Genomic DNA, 20434 nt, shown 5'->3' with positions numbered 1-20434 from the left:
TTGCCTCACACACCTGGCAACCTGGATTTAATCTCTAGAACCCATAGAATGGTGGAGAGACCTGAGTCTACAAAGATAGCCTCTGAGCTCTGCGTGAACATGCATATGCACGCACACACACACAATTAAGTTTTTAGACATTTAATTAATAAATAAGCACGAAGTCTATGAGATGGTAAAAAGCCCAGGCCCTGGAATTAAATTCTAGATCTGCACTGCCGGCAGACCTCAGACATCATCTTATCTCTCTCTGCCTCACTTCCTCATCAACATCTGGGAGAAATACATACAAGACCTAAGCCTACTGTGGCAATTACGTTTAATGACATGACAAAGAAATTAGATCATGTCTGGCACCAATTTTTGAATTTTTAATTTGTGTACATGTATTGTCTGTGTAATACATACATGTACACATGGACCCACGAAGGCCAGAAGAGGGAGTCAGATACTCTAGAACTGGGTTACAGGTAGTTGTGGGCCACTCAATGTAGATGCTAGAATTGGAACCTTGGTCTTCTATAAGCAGCAGGCCTCTTAATTGCTGAGTCATAGCTCCAGCCCCTAAATGATAATATCTGATGCTCTATTTTAAACTTAAATAAAAGATACTGTTTAGGCAAAGATATATTAGCTTTAAAAATACGGAACCATTGACTATAATATAAAAAATTTAAAAGATAGCTATTTCTGGGGTGGTTTTAAGCCTTATTTATTTTACATGTATGAGTACTTTACCTAGATGTATGATTGTGCACCATGTGTGCCTGGTGCCTGCAGAGGTCAGAAGAGGGCATCAGACCCCTTTGAACTAGAGCTGTGTAGGTGTTGGGAGACAAACTCAAGTCCTCTAGAGCAGCCAGTGCTCATAACCACTCAGCCACCTCTCCAGCCCCGAGTCTGTAGTTTGCTTGGGTGGTTTTGGGTTTTGAGATAGGATTTCACATTATAGCTCTGGCTGTCCTGGAGCTGACTCTGTTGACCAGGCTGGTGTTGAACATAGAGTTACTCCTGCCTCTGCCTCCCCAGTGCTAGAATTAAAGGTAAGGGCCACCACACCCAACTATATTAGTTTGTTTTTTAATAAGTCCTTGTGTCCATTTTTTGGGAAACCTGTAACCCTATACCAAACAGAAAGACTATCAAATCTCTAAATAAAGGCTCCCCCCACCCCCATTTTTGGTCCTATTTTAGTAAAGTCACCAAAATCACATCAAATCAATAACATCAAAACAAAATAATTCACAGCCAGACTCACCTCATCCTTTAACTGAGCTAAAAAGAGAGGCAAAAGATGTTCAATGGTATTCTCTTTGCCCAAAATTGTCGATAGTCCCATAATTACAGAAGCTAGAGCTGATTTCACATGCTGATTGGTATCAGACACTAATTCCTAAAACAGAATAAAAAATTAAAGACAACAAAAGCCTCCACACCCCTCCCAAGAAGTCGACGCAACACTAGTCACAGAGGAGATAACCCAGACACCTCCTGGTGAAGTACCGGCAGCAGTGTGCAATTATGATATGCACAAATCAACTATAAATATTGTCACAAATGTTATGTATTTGACTCGTTTATGCCTCACCCTTGTTTAAAATGCTAAGAGCTTCATAGTCAGAGTAAATGAAATAAAATGCAGTCACATTCACCTTTATATAGGGCAGGATTTGATTCATAATTATGGTCTCTCTACCTTCAGTGGGTAGGTTCTCACAAAGTTCTGAAACATATAAACAGAAAATGCAATGCTGTCAAGGAACCAAAGAGAGTTAACCAGCTCTTTCCATCAGCCCCAAGTTAAATCATATGTCTAAGCAAATAAACTCTAATGGGGAAAATGAGCCTCCTTCTCATTGCATGGTCTAAATGCCCTGTGTGACAAACTAATTCAAACTAAAGAAACAAGATACAGTGGGTGTTTGATGTGAACTATGGAGCAGCAGCTGCATGCTGACACCATCTCTGTCTGCAACATCTTACAAATCTAAGCTATGCCAAACTTCCTGACCTGACAAATACATCAAAGAGGGTGGAAATGTGGCTACATGAACTGATTTTTAATTTTTTCTGATTTATACATTTTGGGTCCTATTTTAAGTAAAAACACCAAACCAAAATCCCATCAAATCAGTGACATCAAGGTCAAAGGGGTCACAGCCAGGCGCACCTTTTACTTTGTGGGCAGCTGCTGCGCGGACTTCAGCTTCGCAGTCTTTAAGGAGGCTCTGGAAGGCGGGGATGAGGTCATTGAGTGTGATTTTAGGTCCCACTGCTTTCTGGAGCTAGAAAACAATTTCTACAGGTTTAATGTATACTAACAAAATAGTGTACTCTTCAAATGTATACTGTAACCACAACAGGCTGGCAGGCTTGCATGGCAAACACTTCACCCACTGAGTCATCTAACTGGCCCCAAAATGGAAAGATTAAATTTTTGATGTTATATCCAGCTACCCAACATAATTTATAAGCTATATTTGTTAGAAAATCTGTGGGGCAAATGACTTTGAGGTTTTTTTAATACCTGAAATGTCAGTGCATTTTACCTCTGAAAATTTGTCAGCTACCATATAGCGAACCCGCCAAGATTTATCTTCTGCTGCTTGCCGAAGTGTAGGCATTACCAAGGCCTCAAGGTCATCCTGAGACAGTAGCTGGGCAATACTGACACAAGCTTCCACAGCTAGCAGGCGCACAGAATCCTAAAGGAGAAACAATCTGTTCGGTCAGTCTGCTGAAACAGGGCACACTGAGTTAGTGTGAGGCGACGCTGTCACAGGTACCGTTTAAGACAGAGGGAGAGAAACACCATTGGGCTGCTAATTTATGTCAACTTGAGAAGAGGGAGCCTCAACGGAGAAAATGCCTCCACAAGATCCAACTGGAGGCAAGCCTGTAGGGAGGACCACTGTGAGTAGTCCCATCCCTGGGCGGGTGGTCCTGGGTTCTATAAGAAAACAGGCTGAGCAGACCATCAGGGTGCAAGCCAATACGTAACAACCCTCTGTGCCTCCAGGTTCCTTCCCTGAGTTCCTATTCTGGCTCCCTTCAGTGATAAGACTACAATGCGGAAGCAGAAGCCCAATAAACCTTTCCTCTTCAACTTGCAATTCTGGTCAGGTGTTTCATCACAGCGACAAAAACCTTAACTAAGACACCCTCCATATGTGATGGGTGTCTTTAGGTCTTCAAATGGCTGAGTAACTTCTTCCTTTGCAAGACTTAAAAGTGACACTCTGTTCAAATTATATTGACTACAGTCTAGTCTTTATTAAGGACAATGAGAAAGATGTTCTAAATGTTATTAACTGTATATGAATAATGTGTGTGGAAGTCAGAGGACAACATCCTGGAGTCAAATGTTCCACCTTTCCATGGGTTCTGAGCAAAAACAGGCAAAAACTTTTACCACTGGGACAGCTGACTGGTATCAAAATATAAAGATTACTTTTTTAATTTAATGCTATACTCAAACCCTTATTATAATATGAAGCTGAAAAATATACTTACATAAATAACTAATAACATAATTGAAGAGTTTAAAGGACAAGGGAGATCACTTTTTTTTTTGTTTTGTTTTTGTTTTTGTTTTTTTTTTAGTTTTTCAAGACAGGGTTTCTGGAACTAGCTCTTGTAGACTTGTAGACCAGGCTGGTCTCAAACTCACAGAGATCCACCTGCCTCTGCCTCCCAAGTGCTGGGATTAAAGGCGTGCGCCACCACCGCCCGGCCAGGAGATCACTTTGAAAGCTATTTCTAGCTCTCATGGCCATAAGAGTAGCACGAGACAAGTGTGTGAAGGGAGTCACGGAAGGAAGGAAAGATCAACAGTTGAGTAACAGAGTTGAAGTGAAACGCTGAAACTCAAACTGAGACAGTCCTGTCTAGTAAACAGAGAAGAAAATTGGAAAGGCAGAGACAACCCGCTTTTCCATATATAAGGCTGCTCAATGCCAAATGGGACACAAGAATGTCTTTTGAGTAAGAGAAAACACAAAATTAAAGCTCAATTAGACATTAGGAGTTATGATTTCAGACTTGGGAAAATCAGACCTTAACCCTATGAGCACCAAGGAGAAATGGAGCAATGTATACTAACGTAATACAATCGAACATGCATAAGACACACATAAATACAATACATATGCAAATTCAACACAGTACACACGTACTCTCACCACCTGCCTGGTTTATCAATGTCACCTACCTGGCCTTCTCCTTCTATTCTTATCCCTCCTACAACTTGGTGTCCACCCATAAGCCAGAATGACCTTTCAAAAACGTAAATTACATATCACACCTCTTCTCCAGATCTAGGTAGTCTCACTACATCAGAGAAGAAAATCCAAAACCACAGTCTTCTGTGGGCTAATGATGCTCCCACCCCTTCTTTCTTCTCCACTCCCATGATTATTGGACCCGTTCAACTACCATGTTCCAATGTTGATTTTTCCTATCTCATGTCCTCTCTTTACCAGACTCTTGCACTCCTGGAAGGAGCGGAGACAGCATTTTTCTGTCATTGGTCACTTCTTCAGAGCCCTATGCTGACTAGCAGTGCAAGTCCTACTACATTACACTATTTTCATAACATTTATGTCTCATTTTTAGCATGTTTTTCTCCATTAAAATGTAAGTGCCATGAGAGCAGGGTTCCTGTATACCCTTAACACTAGAACTGTGCCCCACATGTATAGGCACTCTATGTAGGCACTCAATGACAAATATTTCTGTCAATAAGTAAGCCAGGAGCAGATGATCTACCAGTCGTCAGAGAAGGCACAGTGTATACATATTTCCTAACAAAGCACTTAATATCTTCTGAGCACCAAATGCTAACAGCCTGCCCACCTATGAATGTGTGAGTTTCAATGTTCACTGGCTTTCATACTCTGAGGCTGCTTCAGCAATACAAGAGCAAAGTCCAACAATTAACAAGTACCTATGACCCCTAGAGCCAAAAATATTTTCTGGCTGGCCTTCGCCAGAAAACCTGCAAATCCCTAGCCTACTATTTTGCAGGAAGCACAGAAGATAAAAGAAAACAAAATTATGCCATGGGAAGTATAACCAGCTAAATTCCAAATAAGGATTCTAAACTTGTCCTGCTGCAACATGGAAACCATCATGTATGTGTGGCATCTGCATGCTTGAAATGTTGCCAGTGTTCAAACTGTAAGACTTAGAAACTTGGGGCCAAAGTCTACATACATTCAAACCCCAACTGAACCACAACTAGCTAAATATATAAATATAGCCTTGAACAAGCTTCATAAACTAGGTGGGCCTCCATTTCCTTGAGTATCTGTGCCATGGGCTATTAGAAGAACCTAATTTCATAATACATGTAGCCACTTAAAACAGGCTGGGAGATATAGTCAGTCTGGCCATGGTTCCCCCCCACATCAATGGATTCAGCTAACCATGGATCAAAATATTTGGGAAATTATTTTTATCTGTACTTAACACATACAGACTGTTTTCCTGTCACCAATCCCTAAAGAAAGTAGTATATAACTATTTATTGATCATTTACACTATAGCTTTATTATTTATTTACTGTGTTTGTGAGAGTGTGGGTACATGCACACTACAGAACATATGTGGAGGTCAGAGGGCAACTTTTGGGATTTGGTTATCTTCCACCTTTCTGTGGCAGGGTCTCTCTTGTTTCTGCTGCTGCACTGTGCACCCCAGGCTGGCTGGCCCATGATTTTCAGGGTGATTCTCCTGTCTCTGCCTCCTATCTCAAAACAGGAGTGCTGAGATTGCAGATGCATGCCACGACATCTAGCTTTGCATGGGTTCTGGAGATTATGGGCAACTATCACCTTCACAGGTTGAGCCACCTCTCCAGCCCTGGTTTATGCTGTATTAGGTATTGCAAGTAGTCTAAAAGTGACTCGGACAAGAGGATGTGTACAAGCTGGCAATGTGCACAATGTGTACACCATTTTACACGTGGAAACCAGCTCTACAGATGCTCCTGCAACCATCCCCACTGCCCACACTGAGAAACAGCTGGATTGACTAATTTAGGGGTTTTCTGACTTTTATCATTTCTACACCAAAGAAACCAGACCCTTGAGTCTAAAATTGTGTGCAGTAAGACCATACACTAGTGCAGAAATTACCAAAGTCTCCATATCACAGTACAGTCCACAAACCTGAAAGACATTCTTCCCTGATACAGCCCTGGGCTTCCTAGTTACCAAACCCAATTCTTCTCTAACTCTTCCTAACAACCACTAAAAAAAGTGGAGCCTGGGCTGGAGAGATGGCTCAGTGGTTAAGAGCACTGACTGCTCTTCCCGAGGACCCGGGTTCAATTCCAGCACCCACATGGCAGCTCACAACTGTCTGAAAATCCAGTTCCAGGGGATCTGACACCTTCACACCAATGCACATAAAATAAAGTTAAATAAATTTTTTTTTAAAACAAGAAAGTGGAGTCTACTTAAGAAAGACACATAGGAGCGTTAGGATAAACACCAGGCCAGAACTGAGTTTTAACTTAGCCAAAGGACCCTACATTAGAGTCAAAACTCCCCAAATAAGTGATTTTTTAATTACTAAAGAGCATATCTGTATCTCCTAAATCTAAAGCCTAAAGTTACCTGTTCATCTGAAGCTAGATTCGTGAACAATGGAACAATTTCAGTTTTCACACTGTCTAATTCCAAAACTTTTGCAAATTCACCCAATTTGGAAGCAGCAGCACGTCGCACCATTGGTGTGTCATCTGAGCACAGGGAACGGAAGTGCCTGCAGCATGAAATAAGGTATTTCCTGTCAAACACTTGGTTAAACATGCCCCAAAACCAGGAGATGGCCATTTAGAATCTTTCCCTTATAAACATTAATGATTAGGTTTCTACTTATAGGTGTAAGAAAGGACCAGGAAAATAGCTCAGTCAGGAAAGTGCCTGCCTCCCAAATGTGACACCCACTCAAGAGTCCCCAGGACCTAGGGAAATAGCTGCACACAGTGGCAGTGCCTACAGCCTCAGAGGTGGTAAGATGGGAGGCAGAAATGGGAAGACCCCAGAAAACTTGCGGGTCAGGTAGGCTAGTCTGTGGTGAAGTTCCAGCCAATGTCTAAAGAAAAGGAGGAAGGTACCTGAGCACCAACACCAGAGGTTGCCACATGAAACACACACACCCATACTCAAGTACACACCCACAGACACACACACACATACACATACTCATACCCAAAAGCCATCAGTATATGCAACTACATGAGAAAGCATCGCCAATCCTGGCAGCCCAGTAAGACGCGCTGAGGGCAGCAAAACATTCTGTAAACTCTAGCTGTGAATCCCCAATAATCCCAAACACTAAAAAATAGTCTCTTACTGTCGAATTTCTGCCTTGACAGCATTTGAAGCTCTGGGATAGCAAACGCTGAACAAACCACACGCAGATGTGCGAGAGGTAAACCAATCCCCACTTGCCAGGCGCTTCACCAGAGGTACAAAATGAGCTTCGAGAGCAACGGGCGTGTGCTCCTGAGATATCTGCCTCAGGGACTCCACAGCCTTGTCTCGAACCACAGTCTCCTCCACAGTAGCCAAGCTTTCCAAAGGAGGCTGCGGAGATTGAAAAAAGCAGAGATGACAACTTATTAAATCCGGTTAGCCACAGATTGACACCTTTTATGTGACTGAAGGGAAACGACACGTGTAACCAGAATGTCAGCTACATCAGACCAAATGGTGACTTCAGTTCACACAGTGGTAACATATGGTGTGGCCAACCTAAAGACACGACTTCTGTGGAAAAGCCAAGATCGCGTGTCCCAGATGGCAATCCCCTGATGGTGTCTACAAATGACACTGTGGAAGAGACTTGACACAGTATCACTATTGTTGAGAGAGGATGTTTAAATGATGTGCACCACATTCAGACTTAAGAACAAGTCCAAATCTAGGGCCGACTGTAGGTGCCACACTACATGGTAATTTCTGGCCAGGCGCCCTAGTTCGTACCCTTTTGTGCACTATCCTACCGTTCTTAGAGGTGCAAGCAATCTATCGATGAGCGCTTGGTGGCATCAATTCATGCAACCAATAAAAAGCTGAGTCAACACCAGGTTTTTTTCAAAATACATTGAGAATCTTTCTAAGAGCCATATAGGAGTTTCAGATAGAACAAGCAAATATTAATTAAATGCAGGGACAGGGAGATCCTGAAGCTACAGAGACATAAAAGACAGGAGAGGGTGGCTGGAGAGATGGCTCAGAGGAATAGAGCACTGGCTGCTCTTCCAGAGGTCCTGAGTTCAATTCCCAGCAACCACATGGTGGCTCACAACCATCTGTAATGAGATCTGGTGTCCTCTTCTGTACTGCAGGATACATGAAGGAAGAAACCTATATACATAATAAATAAAAATCTTTTAAAAAAAAGACAGGAGAGATTCAAGGTCTGGCACTTGTCAGTAACTGAATGTGGCAGCCTGGCAGAAGTGGAGATGGGCTGTTTCTCTGAACCTCTAGCTGACTTTCTCAATTTGCATTTGATCCCAGTAAATTCAGCTTAAGGCACAGCTGCAGAAACTAGAACAAAACTCCACAACAGAACTGACCAAGAGTGAAGGTCAGAACTTAAGGGAAGAAGTGTGCCTGCTTGATATGGTTCAAAAAGGTAAACAGTGGGGGCTGGAAAGATGGCTCAGAGGTTAAGAGCACCACCTGCTCTTCCAGAGGTCCTGAGTTCAATTCCCAGCAACCACATGGTGGCTCACAACCATCTGTAATGAGATCTGGTGCCTTCCTCTGGCGTGTGGGCATACAGGGAGGCAGAATGTTGTATACATAATAAATAAATCTTTTTAAAAAAAAAAAAAAAGGTAGACAGCGCTGCTCTTTCCTAGACAGGATGTCAGAGGCCCACTGAAAAGACACTACATCTTACTAGTCGGTCTCTCAGGATCTGTCCTCTGTCTACGGCAACATCCTCTCACTTCTACAGGAGAAGGCCAAACTCCAGAGAATGGCTTGTTTGAACTCTGCCCATTGATGACCACTCCTGTTTACTTCCACTCCAATTTTTTATACACTAGCAGCTTTGAACCCAAAGTGCCACAGTTGTAACCCTATGACACCCATTCTTTCCACAGTGAATACTGTTATGCTGTAGCCCTAGGCTTCAGAAGCAATAAGCGCACAGGAAGCCTCACTATGAAGGAGTCTACATCCAATGGTGGAATCAGATGAGAACAGGCTGTACGGCAAGGGGGTGATCATGAGGCTACTTCAATGGTGGTCAGGAAAGGCCTCTCATACAAAATGCAGTTGTCTGACTTACAAGGAGTCAGCTGTAGGAAATTCTAAATAGCATCTCTCTAGAGGTAACACCTACAGCCAGTGTCTTTTTTTTTTTTTGGTTTTTCGAGACAGGGTTTCTCTGTGTCTTTGGAGCCTGTCCTGGAACTAGCTCTGTAGACCAGGCTGGTCTCGAACTCACAGAGATCCACCTGCCTCTGCCTCCCGAGTGCTGGGATTAAAGGCGTGCGCCACCATCGACCGGCTCTACAGCCAGTGTCTTAAGGCAGTATGAGCTGGGTTTATAGTGAATAGAAAGACCAATGTGTGTGCAATGAATTATCAAGAGGAACACGGTGTATATATTATGAGTATTTCGCTACTGTGAACCAAAATAGCTAACAGAAACAAAGGATTTAATCTGGTTCACAGTTTCAAAGATTCATTTCATGGTTGCCTGGCCCCATGAGCCTCAGCAGAACAACATGGCAGTCACAAAACAGGCAGAAGAGCTTCCCTGCCTTACTACAAAGAAGCAGAGTCCGAGGACAGAAGCTGCCCCAGCACCTACACCCTACAGCTATTCTCGCCTCCTAAGGCCTCCAGAGCCTCCTAAGATAGCGCCACTAGCTGAGGACCAAGTGCTCAGTACACGAGTGGGCTTCTAAGACTGATCGGGATAGATAAGAAGTCTATAGGACTCAGAGGTGAGGAAGGAGGGAAGGGAGGACTTAAAAAAGCCTTCTAGACCAGCGGTGGAGGCACACGCCTTTAATCCCAGCACTCGTGACGCAGAGGCAGGTGGATCTCTGTGAATTCGAGGCCAGCCTGGTCTACAAGAGCTAGTTCCAGGACAGGCTCTAAAGCTACAGAGAAACCCTGTCTCAAAAAACAAAACAAAAAACAAAAAAAGAAGCAAGCCTTCTAGTGCTGGACTGGAGCTCAGTGAATGAGAACTTACCCAGCATGCAAAGGCCCTGGCTTCAATCTCTAGCACCACTAAAAACAACAGTTATCTTCGAGGTTGGACTTGTATAACTGGGTAGCTGGAGACACAACTAAAGAGAGGCAGATTCTGAGGGGGAAATGACAGCCATTTCTAACTCTACAAGTCTCCACTCATCCAACATCCATCTACGTCTAGAGTTCTAAAGAACAGTTCATACTATAGCCAGAAACCATGGCAACCAGTATCATATATACAATATTTAAAGCCCTACAACAGCCAGTCCAGCATTGTCCAGGTGATCCATTTCTAGTCATCCTTTAAGGCCTCATTCATCTGCATGGTGGCGCACACCTTTAATCTCAATCCTCCAGAAGCAGAGGCAGGAGGATCTCTATGAGTTTGAAGCCAGCCTGGTCTATATAGAATTTCAAGCCAGTCAAGGCGACATAGCAAAACCCTGTCTCAAAAATACAAACAAACAAAAGAAAAAAAGACAGCTAAATCAAGTTCCCTTCCCCCCCAACTCTAGCAAATCTTCAACAGCAGACATGAGTTCTTGGATTCAGCTGATACAAGAGCTGAAGTGCCTATATATTATTCATTCATCAACATAATTACCACCTGCCCATAAAAAGAACTGCATGAAAACGCTGCTGTATGTCTATCGCCAGACAATAAAGACGCGGTTGAGTCAACAGAGCTCCAAAAGGAGGGTAGGTCATGGATAAGAACTCACCAGCAAACAGTGGGCAAAGTCAGGACCTCCGACCAAACCAGTGAAATTTCCCAGCTGCTCAGCAAGAGCCAACAGCACCTCATCTTCGTCATAAATTGTATCTGGAGATAACAACAGTTGGTTAGACCATAGGGGCAAGTGCCACTGAGCTGGTACACAGCTGCTGCAACTACCCTTCTAAAAGCATTTTCTTCCTTGTGCGAATCAGAAGTCTTCCGGAATGTTTCACAGAATTATTAAGAAATTCACATCTCACATCAATTACCTTTCCATTAGCTACCCGGCTTATGTTTGCGTTTGTCTGACCTAACATTTCTAGACACCTTGCAGAAGGCACCTGCTCCATCTAGTACTTATTTCTACAGTAGGTAACAAACTAAAAAAAGAAAAAGAAAAAAAGCCAATGGAAAATGGAACGTGTTTCTTTAAAGGACACATACCTGTGAGGAAAGGCAGCAGTTCAGTTCGAGTCCTTTCCACCCCGAGGGCTAGAGCGATAGTCGATAACTTCTTAATACTGTTGAGCCGGAGCTTTAAAAATAAAGTAATCAAGTGGGAAGAACAACAACAAAGCAAAGAGATGGTTGCAAGTCAGGTCAAGAAACGCTGAAAGGTGAGACACTGGCATACAGTATACAACGAAGATGAGCCTTTCACTTAGACCTTATACCTAAAAAGAACTCAAGGACCGTTTAACACGTCATTAGCCAGAGGCTTTCCCAGGGAGGGCACTGAAGGGCCAGCAAAGAAATGAATGAATGAAAACACCGGGGCAGTGGGAGATTCTGAAAAGAGAGAACTCCGGACGGAAGGAAGCAGGTGAAACGGTTAAACACAACTCCTCCCTTTTCAGAGAAAAGTTCTATCACATCTGAGTTAATCAGCTGGGGCGCTCTTCCCACCCAACTAGCCGGGCCAGTTTTCCGGCAGAGCCAGACACTCGCGGCACTTCAAAGGGACCCTGGCCGCCGGGCCGCTCCTCCGCTCCCGGGCGGTCCCGCAACCCACCGGCACTCGCCCACCCGACGCGGGAACTGGTTTCCCGCCCACTGCCGGAGCCACCACCCCGGAGGCTCGAGGTAGGGCTGCTGAGAGTTGAGGCGGACCACCGCGGAGCCGCCGCCGCCCCCGGGTCCCGAACGAACGCCGACTATGGTTCTGCCGACCCCGGAGCCGCCCCCACGGCTGAGCCGGCCTTCCCGCTTCCCTACCATGTGCGCCTCCGCGCTCGCCTCGGCTCCCCAGCCCCAATCTAGTACCTGCACATCCTCATTGCGGAGCTCGTCGATTAAAACCGCGATCGGATAGAGCGAATCATCTCCATCTCCGCCCGCTGCGCCCGGACCGGCCCCGGGCCCCGCCGCGCCCGCCATGTTCTTCCTCCTCTGACTAGTCGCCGCCGTACGCCCTGAGCCCCGGCCACGCCCCGCGCCCAGGCCACGCCCCGCGCCCAGGCAGGCGGGGCTAAATCCTATCCGCCCGCTATGGGGAAGCGAAGGAACCGAGTGTTTAGCCTGCGCGCGGAGGCTCCGGCCTGACCGGCATTGCCTGAACTGGGGATCTGGACTCCAGTAGAAGGGCGGGCTGAGAAAACCAATGGAACCCTTGCATCCTTTCCCCAGCCGAAAGAAACATGGGCAGGGATTCATTCTCTGCTCGCTGTGCTCTGACAGAGAGGGGCCTTCTTGAGTGATAGGTGCGGAACCTCGGTAGCCAAAGACGGTACCCTAGGCCAGGAGGAAGAAGCTTTAGCACCTCCCCCAGACTCCAGGCTGGCCTGGAGCCACCGGGTCTCAGCCTTAATTTCCCCCTGGGCGAGAAGCCTCCGCACAACCCCTCCACCTCTTCCGCTGGCCTGTTTGCCAAAATCGTGGCTGGCTCCTGCTCCTTAAGACAAATAATGTGTGCGGTGAGAGAAAATGAACAGTGCTGTCCAAACTCCTCAGTCAATATTTTTTCCACGCAAGCTGTTCAAAACATGCTGCTCCCTTGTTTTTGTGTTTCTTTTCAGTGTGGTACTGGAATGGCGCCTTCTGTTGTATTGTCTTCCTTTTTTTTTTTTTTTTTTTTTTTTTTTTTTTTTTTAGCCGCTCTTTAGCAAGAAGCAGAAGCACCAAGCATAACTAGGCCCAGTTTTAATCTCCCCAGTTCGGTGGGGTGGAAACTGGCCTCTCTAGACCTCCAAAAGTCCTGCTAGAGGAGAACTCATGGAAAGTTTTCACTTGCATGAAGTAACTTGAATGCCCCGTATTTTTATGTTTTCGACTGAGATGTAAGCGACTTAGACTGGTTGTTCTGTAGAATATCAGTTTCTCAAGTGACACTGTTTTGCGCTTTCATAAAATTGTCAAGTTATTAGTAAATGTAATTTAAGAGGTAAGATTTTTTTTTTCTTTTTAAAACATGGGACCCTTAGCAGGAAACAGGAGATGGTTAGCCCTTAGTAGTCAAAGCTCGAAAACCAGCAGACTTTAGCAGTTTGGGTTTTTATTTTGTTTTGTTTTGTTTCAAATTGGGCCCACAAATGTTTTCTTGAAGGCTTTCGTTTTATTTTTATTTTGATAATTTTTAGAATCACGTAAGGCACAGTCTGGATTGCTGGGGTGTCTACTTTGTTTTTTAAATTACAAAAGTGAGTGTGTGTGCGCGCGCGCGCGTGCGTGCGTGCGTGCGTGTGTGTGTGTGTGTGTGTGCGCGCACGTGTGTGTGTGTGTGTGTGTGTGTGCGCGCGCGCGCGCGCCCATATAAGCCACTTAACAAGTATGGTCAGAGGACAACTTGCAGAGTGGGTTATCTCCTTTTACCACCTGGGTTCCAGTAGCCGAACTCAGGCTGTCCGATTTGGTGGCGCACACCTTCACCCCTGAGCCATCCAGCTGGCCCCAGGACTGCTTTGACCAGCCCTGCCACAGAGTGCAGCACACACAGGCATCAGTTTCTGCACAGCTTTTATTGTGCTGGGCTCATAAGAAATGAACAGAGGGGGATTTTAAGTGAAAAATACGTGTTTATGTACAAAATGAAAGTCAGAGGGCATCATGCAATGACACCATCTCAGTGCTTCTTAAAGTGATGAGAGAATGAAGAAACTGGGGGCTGAGTGTGGTGAGGCCTAAAGCAGCCCCAGTTCACAAAGTGTGGCTTACTTTTAGTAAAAGATACATTTGTCATACTGAATTGCAAAAATATCAACATTATTACTTTTAATAGTATTGGCCTTGTGATTTTATTTGTATTTAACTTGTAAATTTGGTTTTGTAGATGGATAAAGGCTGTAATTTTAAAAGAACATCATATTATTAATTTGTATTTTAAATTTTAAATAACATTTAATAATTTGATGGAGTTTGCAGGATTTTTGTTTATTCTTTTCCCCTTAAAAGTATATCCAAGCCGGGCGGTGGTGGTGCACGCCTTTAATCCCAGCACTCGGGAGGTAGAGGCAGGCGGATCTCTGTGAGTTCGAAGGCAGCCTGGTCTATAAGAGCTAGTTCCAGGAGAGGAACCAAAAAGCTACGGAGAAACCCTGTCTCGAAAAATCCAGAAAAAAGGAGGCTGGAGAGATGGCTCAGCGGTTAAGAGCATTGCCTGCTCTTCCAAAGGTCCTGAGTTCAATTCCCGGCAACCACATGGTGGCTCACAACCATCTGGATTGAGGTCTGGTGCCCTCTTCTGGCCTGCAGACATACAGACAGAATATTGTATACATAATAAATAAATAAATTAAAAAAAAAAAAGCTGGCTATGGTGACACATCCCAGCACTGGAGAGGCAGAAGCAAGCAGGCGGGTCTCTTTGAGTTCAAGTCCAGCCTGGTCTACAGAGCGAGTTCCAGGACAGCCAAGGCTACACACACACACACAAAACCTGTTGGGGAGGGGACAACACTGACTAAATAAAGAAAATTTAAAAATAAAAGCCATGCTTAAGGGTACATACCTTTAATCCCAGCACTTTGAAGCCAGCCTGCTCTAAACAGTGAGCTCCTGGTCAGGCGAAGCTACATAGTGAGACCCTGTGTCCCTCCCCCAGAAAAAAGTGCACCCAGGTGCATGCTCAGAGGTGGGGATACATAGATAGTTTTAGGCCAGCCAGGGTTCACAGAGAGACCTCGATGGATCCAGCCCGGCATGGGAAGCTCAAGCCAGCGATCCTACCTGTGCTTGCCCATCACACAGCGAAAGAGAAACAGAGGGCTAAATTCGGACTTGGTATTTTACCAGGAAGAGGATCAGAAGAGTTCCTACGACCTGGAAGCAAGCATTTCTATCCCCTGATCTAAAATGTGTTCAGAAATGATAAAAGAGGCAAGCACAGAGGAGGAGCAGACCGTCATTCCCACACTTTGATAGGCTAATAAAATCGGCGCGCCGCGCCTTAAGCTCCTCTGCTTCAGCGTCAGATGTGATCTGCTCAAGCAGGCACCATCAGGTGGAGGCCTAAGGAATAACTATCATTAAAGATGAAATCACAAGCTGAGGAAATAGAACTCAGAAAATTGCCTGCTTTGAGAGTCATCCAGACCAGACTTCAATCCCCACCTGTGTCTCTGACTCACTGCGACCCACATACCTCTCCCCAAGCCTCGGTCACAGGCTCCACCCCCATCCCCTGTAAAACGGAGCTAACCACCTGGTTCCTACTCCAGTAACTGTGAGGCTCAGAGAACAAAGCAGGTAATAAACGCAGAGATGCCAATAAACCCTTCAGGAAAGAATGCGGATGAAAATGGGCCACAGCCGGGAGAAGCTGCTTCCCAAAGGGGGCCAGGTTCAAAGGCAGGCTTTGAGGAAATATGATCTACTGACCATGCAAGGGTTTTGTCATAAATGTAGATTCCTGGGCCTGTGGATAGAATGTGTGTTTTATAGGCTCAAGGCTTTTGCTTCAATCTACAGGATAAAAAATGAAAAGTTAGCTAGGGAGACAGTTCAGTAGGGAAGAGGGCCCACTACATAAACTCCTGAGTTCAGACTACCATTTAAAAGGGCTGGATGTTGGCCGGGTGGTGGTGGCGCACGCCTTTAATCCCAGCACTCGGGAGGCAGAGGCAGGCAGATCTCTGTGAGTTCGAGACCAGCCTGGTCTACAGAACTAGTTCCAGGAACAGGCTCCAAAAAAACCACAGAGAAACCCTGTCTCGAAAAACCAAAAAAAAAAAAAAAAAAAGGGCTGGATGTAGCAATAACATCTTGTAGCCCTAGTGTTATGATAGGGAGAGATGGGGGCCCTTGGGACTCACTGCCTGACAGCCCAGCCCTGAGTTGAGTGAGAGATGGTGTAAGACTTTAAGACAATCCTGAAGCCATTTTTGACAATTCTGAATCCTCTCAGCCTCCGTGCCATAGTGCTTCCCCTCCTCCCCTGGGAACCAAGGACCTAACAGCTACACTCGCACATACTCAGTTCCTGAACAATTACCCATATACGTATGTTTTGATTCGGTCGCCTGGGAAACGGGGTCAAAATGACCTCTTACCTCACCTGATCTGGCAACAGCTCTCCAGTCAATTATTGGTAATAGCCCTTTCAAATAAGCCAATCAAAATAGTCAAAGAACAACCCCCCTTGCTTCTGTGGCCCCTTTAAAAGTAGACTGTACCAGCTATTCGGGGTCCCTCGGCTTCCCGAATGCTGGGGGACCCTGTCATGACAGAATTAATAAAATCCTCATGCTTTTGCATCGGCTGTGGTGTATGAGATGGTCTCTGGGGGCGACTCCTCCTCGGTGTTTGGACGCTGGAGTTCAACATTGGGGGCCCTTGGGACTCGCTGCCTGACAGCCCAGCCCGGAGTTGAGTGAGAGATGCTGCCTGTCTTAAGGGAATAAGTACTGGAGAATGATTGAGAAGGACACCCTCACACATGCCTCCTACACAAACACACACACGCACATGCTGCATGCACACATGCATGCACACATGCATGCAAGTGCACACGTACACTTTTAAAAAAGAATTTAATTTAATACATCCCAGTTCTCAGGAGGCAGAGGGAATTTGATCTCTGTGAGTTCCAGGGCAGCAAGGGCTATATAGTAACACACGGTCACAAATAAATAAATACAATTTTTAAATCTTTTTTAATGCAAACTCCTGGCCTCTCCCTCAGACTTGCTGAGTTAGAGTCCTTAAAACTGGAGCCGGACATCTTACAGGGCTCTCCAGCCCAGAGACTATAGTGTGATTGATGGTTGAAACTCACTAAAAGGTTTATCTGGAAAGACAATTAATTACCAGGTCCAGCAACAGGCACCAACTCAGAAAGGATCTACAGTCTTTGGAGGCCACTTCTGTCCAGGAAAAACAAACAACAATGCTAACTGCTTATCAATAAGCAATTCTGTCCCTCCTGGCTATGGGTTTTGCCTGATTAGAAAGATAATCCCTCTGCTGCTGATTCCTGGCAGCGGGCCATGCCCTACCAATCCAGCCTGTGGTACTGAACTACTTCCGTACCCCACTATCCTTCCCAAGGCTGCCTCTACCCTTCTCTCTGCTTCCCACACACACCACAAGAAACTAATGACCAGGGAGCCCAGAGGCAACAGCTCAGCCTAGGCTGAGGATGGAAAGCAGCTCTGAAATGAGACTATCTCAGCACAAAGCCAGAGCTCTGCCGCCCACACAACAGTTCCCTCAACCAATGTGAACGAGAAAAGGCAAGGCTAGACTTGCCCAGGTCCTGCACAGTAACGCAAGGCTATGATCGCACAGCTTGGCGGAATCAACAGCCATCATAGGTCTCTTGTGTCGCACAGAAAAGGACCAAATCTGAACAACACTGTCATCCTCAATGGGCTCTTTGCCTCTTCCTCACGGACACAGAGGTTTACAAACAGGAGGAGTGGCAAAAGCGGATCCCCTCCAGTCACTGGAAGAAACAGCTAGAACAGAGGGAGACCTGTAGGTTAAAGCACTCCTAGACCTCTGGCCCACTAACAACACCAGCAAGAGAGGAATGAGGCTCAGTTCGTGAACTGAGGGATTGGTTGCAGGACATACCCCTGTGCCGAAGTCCAACAATGCTCAAGGTGCTTCTATAAAATGGTTTGGTACCTGTGTCCAGACTGCACCCAGACATCTCCAGATCATTTCACCTAACAAGTCGATGCTGTAACAACTGAATATTAGGGCATAATGAAAAGGAAATATGTCTGCTCATAGTCAGTAAACTTTCATTTGGATCTAGGGATGCAGGACCTAACAATAAGAGATCTGCATCTTCATTTAGCAGGACGATCCTGTAAACTGACTCCCGGGTCCATGTTTAATTCATTCCAACGTAACAGCCGCCCTGGTGGCACTTGTGACATCTTAAATTCATATTCAAACACTGCCTCATTCTAAGGAACTCAAATGTTTTCTTCCCGGTCTCAAATATCGATCTTTTCGCCGTCTTTCCCTCTCTTTTCTTTGAGTCATATTTCTCCCCACCCTCTTCTATGGATGGCAGTACTCCAACAGTGAGAGGCGGCTTTAGCTGAGGTCACACAGCAGTGAAATGAATGCAGTCCTCACAAGCATGACAACTGCTATTCTCTCCCTCGTCCCCTCAGCAGCCAGGGTAAAACATTACCTGAGTTCTTGTAAGAACAAATCAAAGAACCGGTCTAACCAGGTCTGGTTTAGTATACTACAAACGACCATTGGGAGGACATTTGGGAGTCAGGGACACTGTGGGGTGCAGTGCCATTTCTACCAGTTGCCAGCTGCGTGACGCAGGGCAAACAACTTCTTCTCTATGAATCTTGGTTTGTGTACCTATAGCCTGCCCGGCTTCTTTGTGTGGCTGTTCAGAAAATTAAATTCATATAATGCTTAGAGCTGAATATGGCAGCATGCACCTACAAACCCAGCTCTTGGGGGTCTCTCCAGGAAGATCAAGGATTCCAGCTAATCCATGCTACATGTCTTAAGAAAAATCAAGCCAGTGTGGTGGCATTCAGGAGGAAGAGGCAGGTGGATTTCTTTCTTTCTTTCTTTTTTAGGTTTTTTCGAGACAGGGTTTTCTGTGTAATTTTTGAGGCTGTCCTGAACTAGCTCTTGTAGACCAGGCTGGCCTCGAACTCACAGAGATCCACCTGCCTCTGCCTCCCGAGTGCTGGGATTGAAGGCATGTGCCACCACCGCCCGGCTGAGGCAGGTGGATTTGTTAGTCTGAAACCAGTCAGTGCTACATCTCCCTCCAGATTTTATTTAAATATCACCCATTTCCCCATATTTCTGATAATGTCCCTATTTGGTAGCTAGACTCACTGTATTTTGAACTTGAAACATGAAGACTGTTACACACATTTGGGTCTTGATTACCGTACTGAGCCTCCCCAGCATAGGATGTCTTACCTATGGCATCCAGAGATGCCCAGCTCTTCTCTGCTCAACAGGGTAGAGTCCAGCTTTTCTTCCCCTCTGTTATCTTAGAAACTTCTTATCAAAACTAGGCCCAGGCAACAGCACAGTAGCCCTCAGCAGACCAGCACAATTGCCCCTGGCCAGAGATTTGATCTCACAAAAGCAGGGCTTACTTTCATGCCTTCTTGCTCTCCAGGGAGCTCTTGCCTGCATCTCCCCTGAAGGTGATTTCCTTCTCACTTCCTTTTCAGAGCTACCCAGGAGAACTGTTAGGAGAAAAGTCAGCAGGCATAAGAAAGGACCTGGGCCAAAATCCCTTGCACATGCCTCTCATAACTTGGCAGAAATATAGCCGGGGCTGTAACCACAAGCCAGAATGTATACTAATTTCTAGGACTTCAGGAAATCCACTCTCTCTCTGATCTGGCTATGAGATTAATGTATCTGGCAGTGTTCTAGGAAAGCCCCAGCGAAGACTGAACGTGCTGTCTGCAAACTCTAGGCTGTGGTCACTGAAGAGGAACAAGGAGCTTAAAGAAAAAGGGTAACGGCCTTGACTAGATCTCATTCCCTTTGCTCATCTGTTCTTTCCAAGCCCCCACCCCCTAGCATCCCAAAGGAGGTGAAGGATAGCAGACGGATGAGGATGTGCCCGGTGGTAAAGTCTTGTCTAGCAGAGTTGGGTCCTGAGTTGGATTCCTAAGAGAGGGACAGACAGTGGTGGTGCAAACCTTTAATACCAGCACTTGTGAGGCAGAGGCAGGTGGATCTCTGTGAGTTCAAGGCCTGCCTGGTCTACCAAGCGAGTTCCAGGACAGCCACAGCTACAGTGACACACTGTCTCAAAAAAAAAAAAACCAAACCAAACCAAACAAACAAAAAGAACAGGATAGAATCTTTCAGGCTGTGGTGGTATATGCCTTTAATCCCAGCACTCGGGAAGCAGAGTTCGAGGCCAGCCTGGTCTACAGAACAAGTTCTAGGACAGGCTCAAAAATTACACAGAGAAACCCTGTTCTGAAAAACAAAACAAACATGGATTATACACATGGATTGTAAGTGCTCTATGACCAAGCTACAAACCCTGCTCAAACGGTAGCTTAAGCTGCTGTTTGGATGTTTT

The 20434-nt window shown here is 45.4% G+C and overlaps 1 protein-coding gene across 3 annotated transcripts in view; it reads right to left on the bottom strand.

Moving 5' to 3' along the window:
* The window catches only part of Ppp2r1b (protein phosphatase 2 scaffold subunit Abeta), a 34757-nt gene extending 22410 nt beyond the window's left edge, over positions 1-12347 (bottom strand). For all 3 annotated transcript variants that reach the window (XM_057767828.1, XM_057767829.1, XM_057767827.1), the window contains exons 1-9: positions 12217-12347; positions 11398-11488; positions 10958-11058; positions 7363-7595; positions 6621-6768; positions 2550-2705; positions 2171-2285; positions 1653-1723; positions 1259-1393 (exon numbers count right to left, since the gene is read on the bottom strand). In XM_057767828.1, the coding sequence (XP_057623811.1) occupies positions 1259-1393; positions 1653-1723; positions 2171-2285; positions 2550-2705; positions 6621-6768; positions 7363-7595; positions 10958-11058; positions 11398-11488; positions 12217-12330 (1164 nt within the window). In that variant the 5' untranslated portion in view covers positions 12331-12347. The remainder of the gene's footprint in view (positions 1-1258; positions 1394-1652; positions 1724-2170; positions 2286-2549; positions 2706-6620; positions 6769-7362; positions 7596-10957; positions 11059-11397; positions 11489-12216) is intronic.
* Between the last annotated feature and the right edge of the window lie 8087 nt (positions 12348-20434).

The sequence above is a fragment of the Chionomys nivalis genome, chromosome 4 (genome assembly GCF_950005125.1).
Source record: "Chionomys nivalis chromosome 4, mChiNiv1.1, whole genome shotgun sequence".
Classification (NCBI taxonomy): domain Eukaryota; kingdom Metazoa; phylum Chordata; class Mammalia; order Rodentia; family Cricetidae; genus Chionomys; species Chionomys nivalis.
This window is presented reverse-complemented; position numbering and strand designations above follow the sequence as displayed.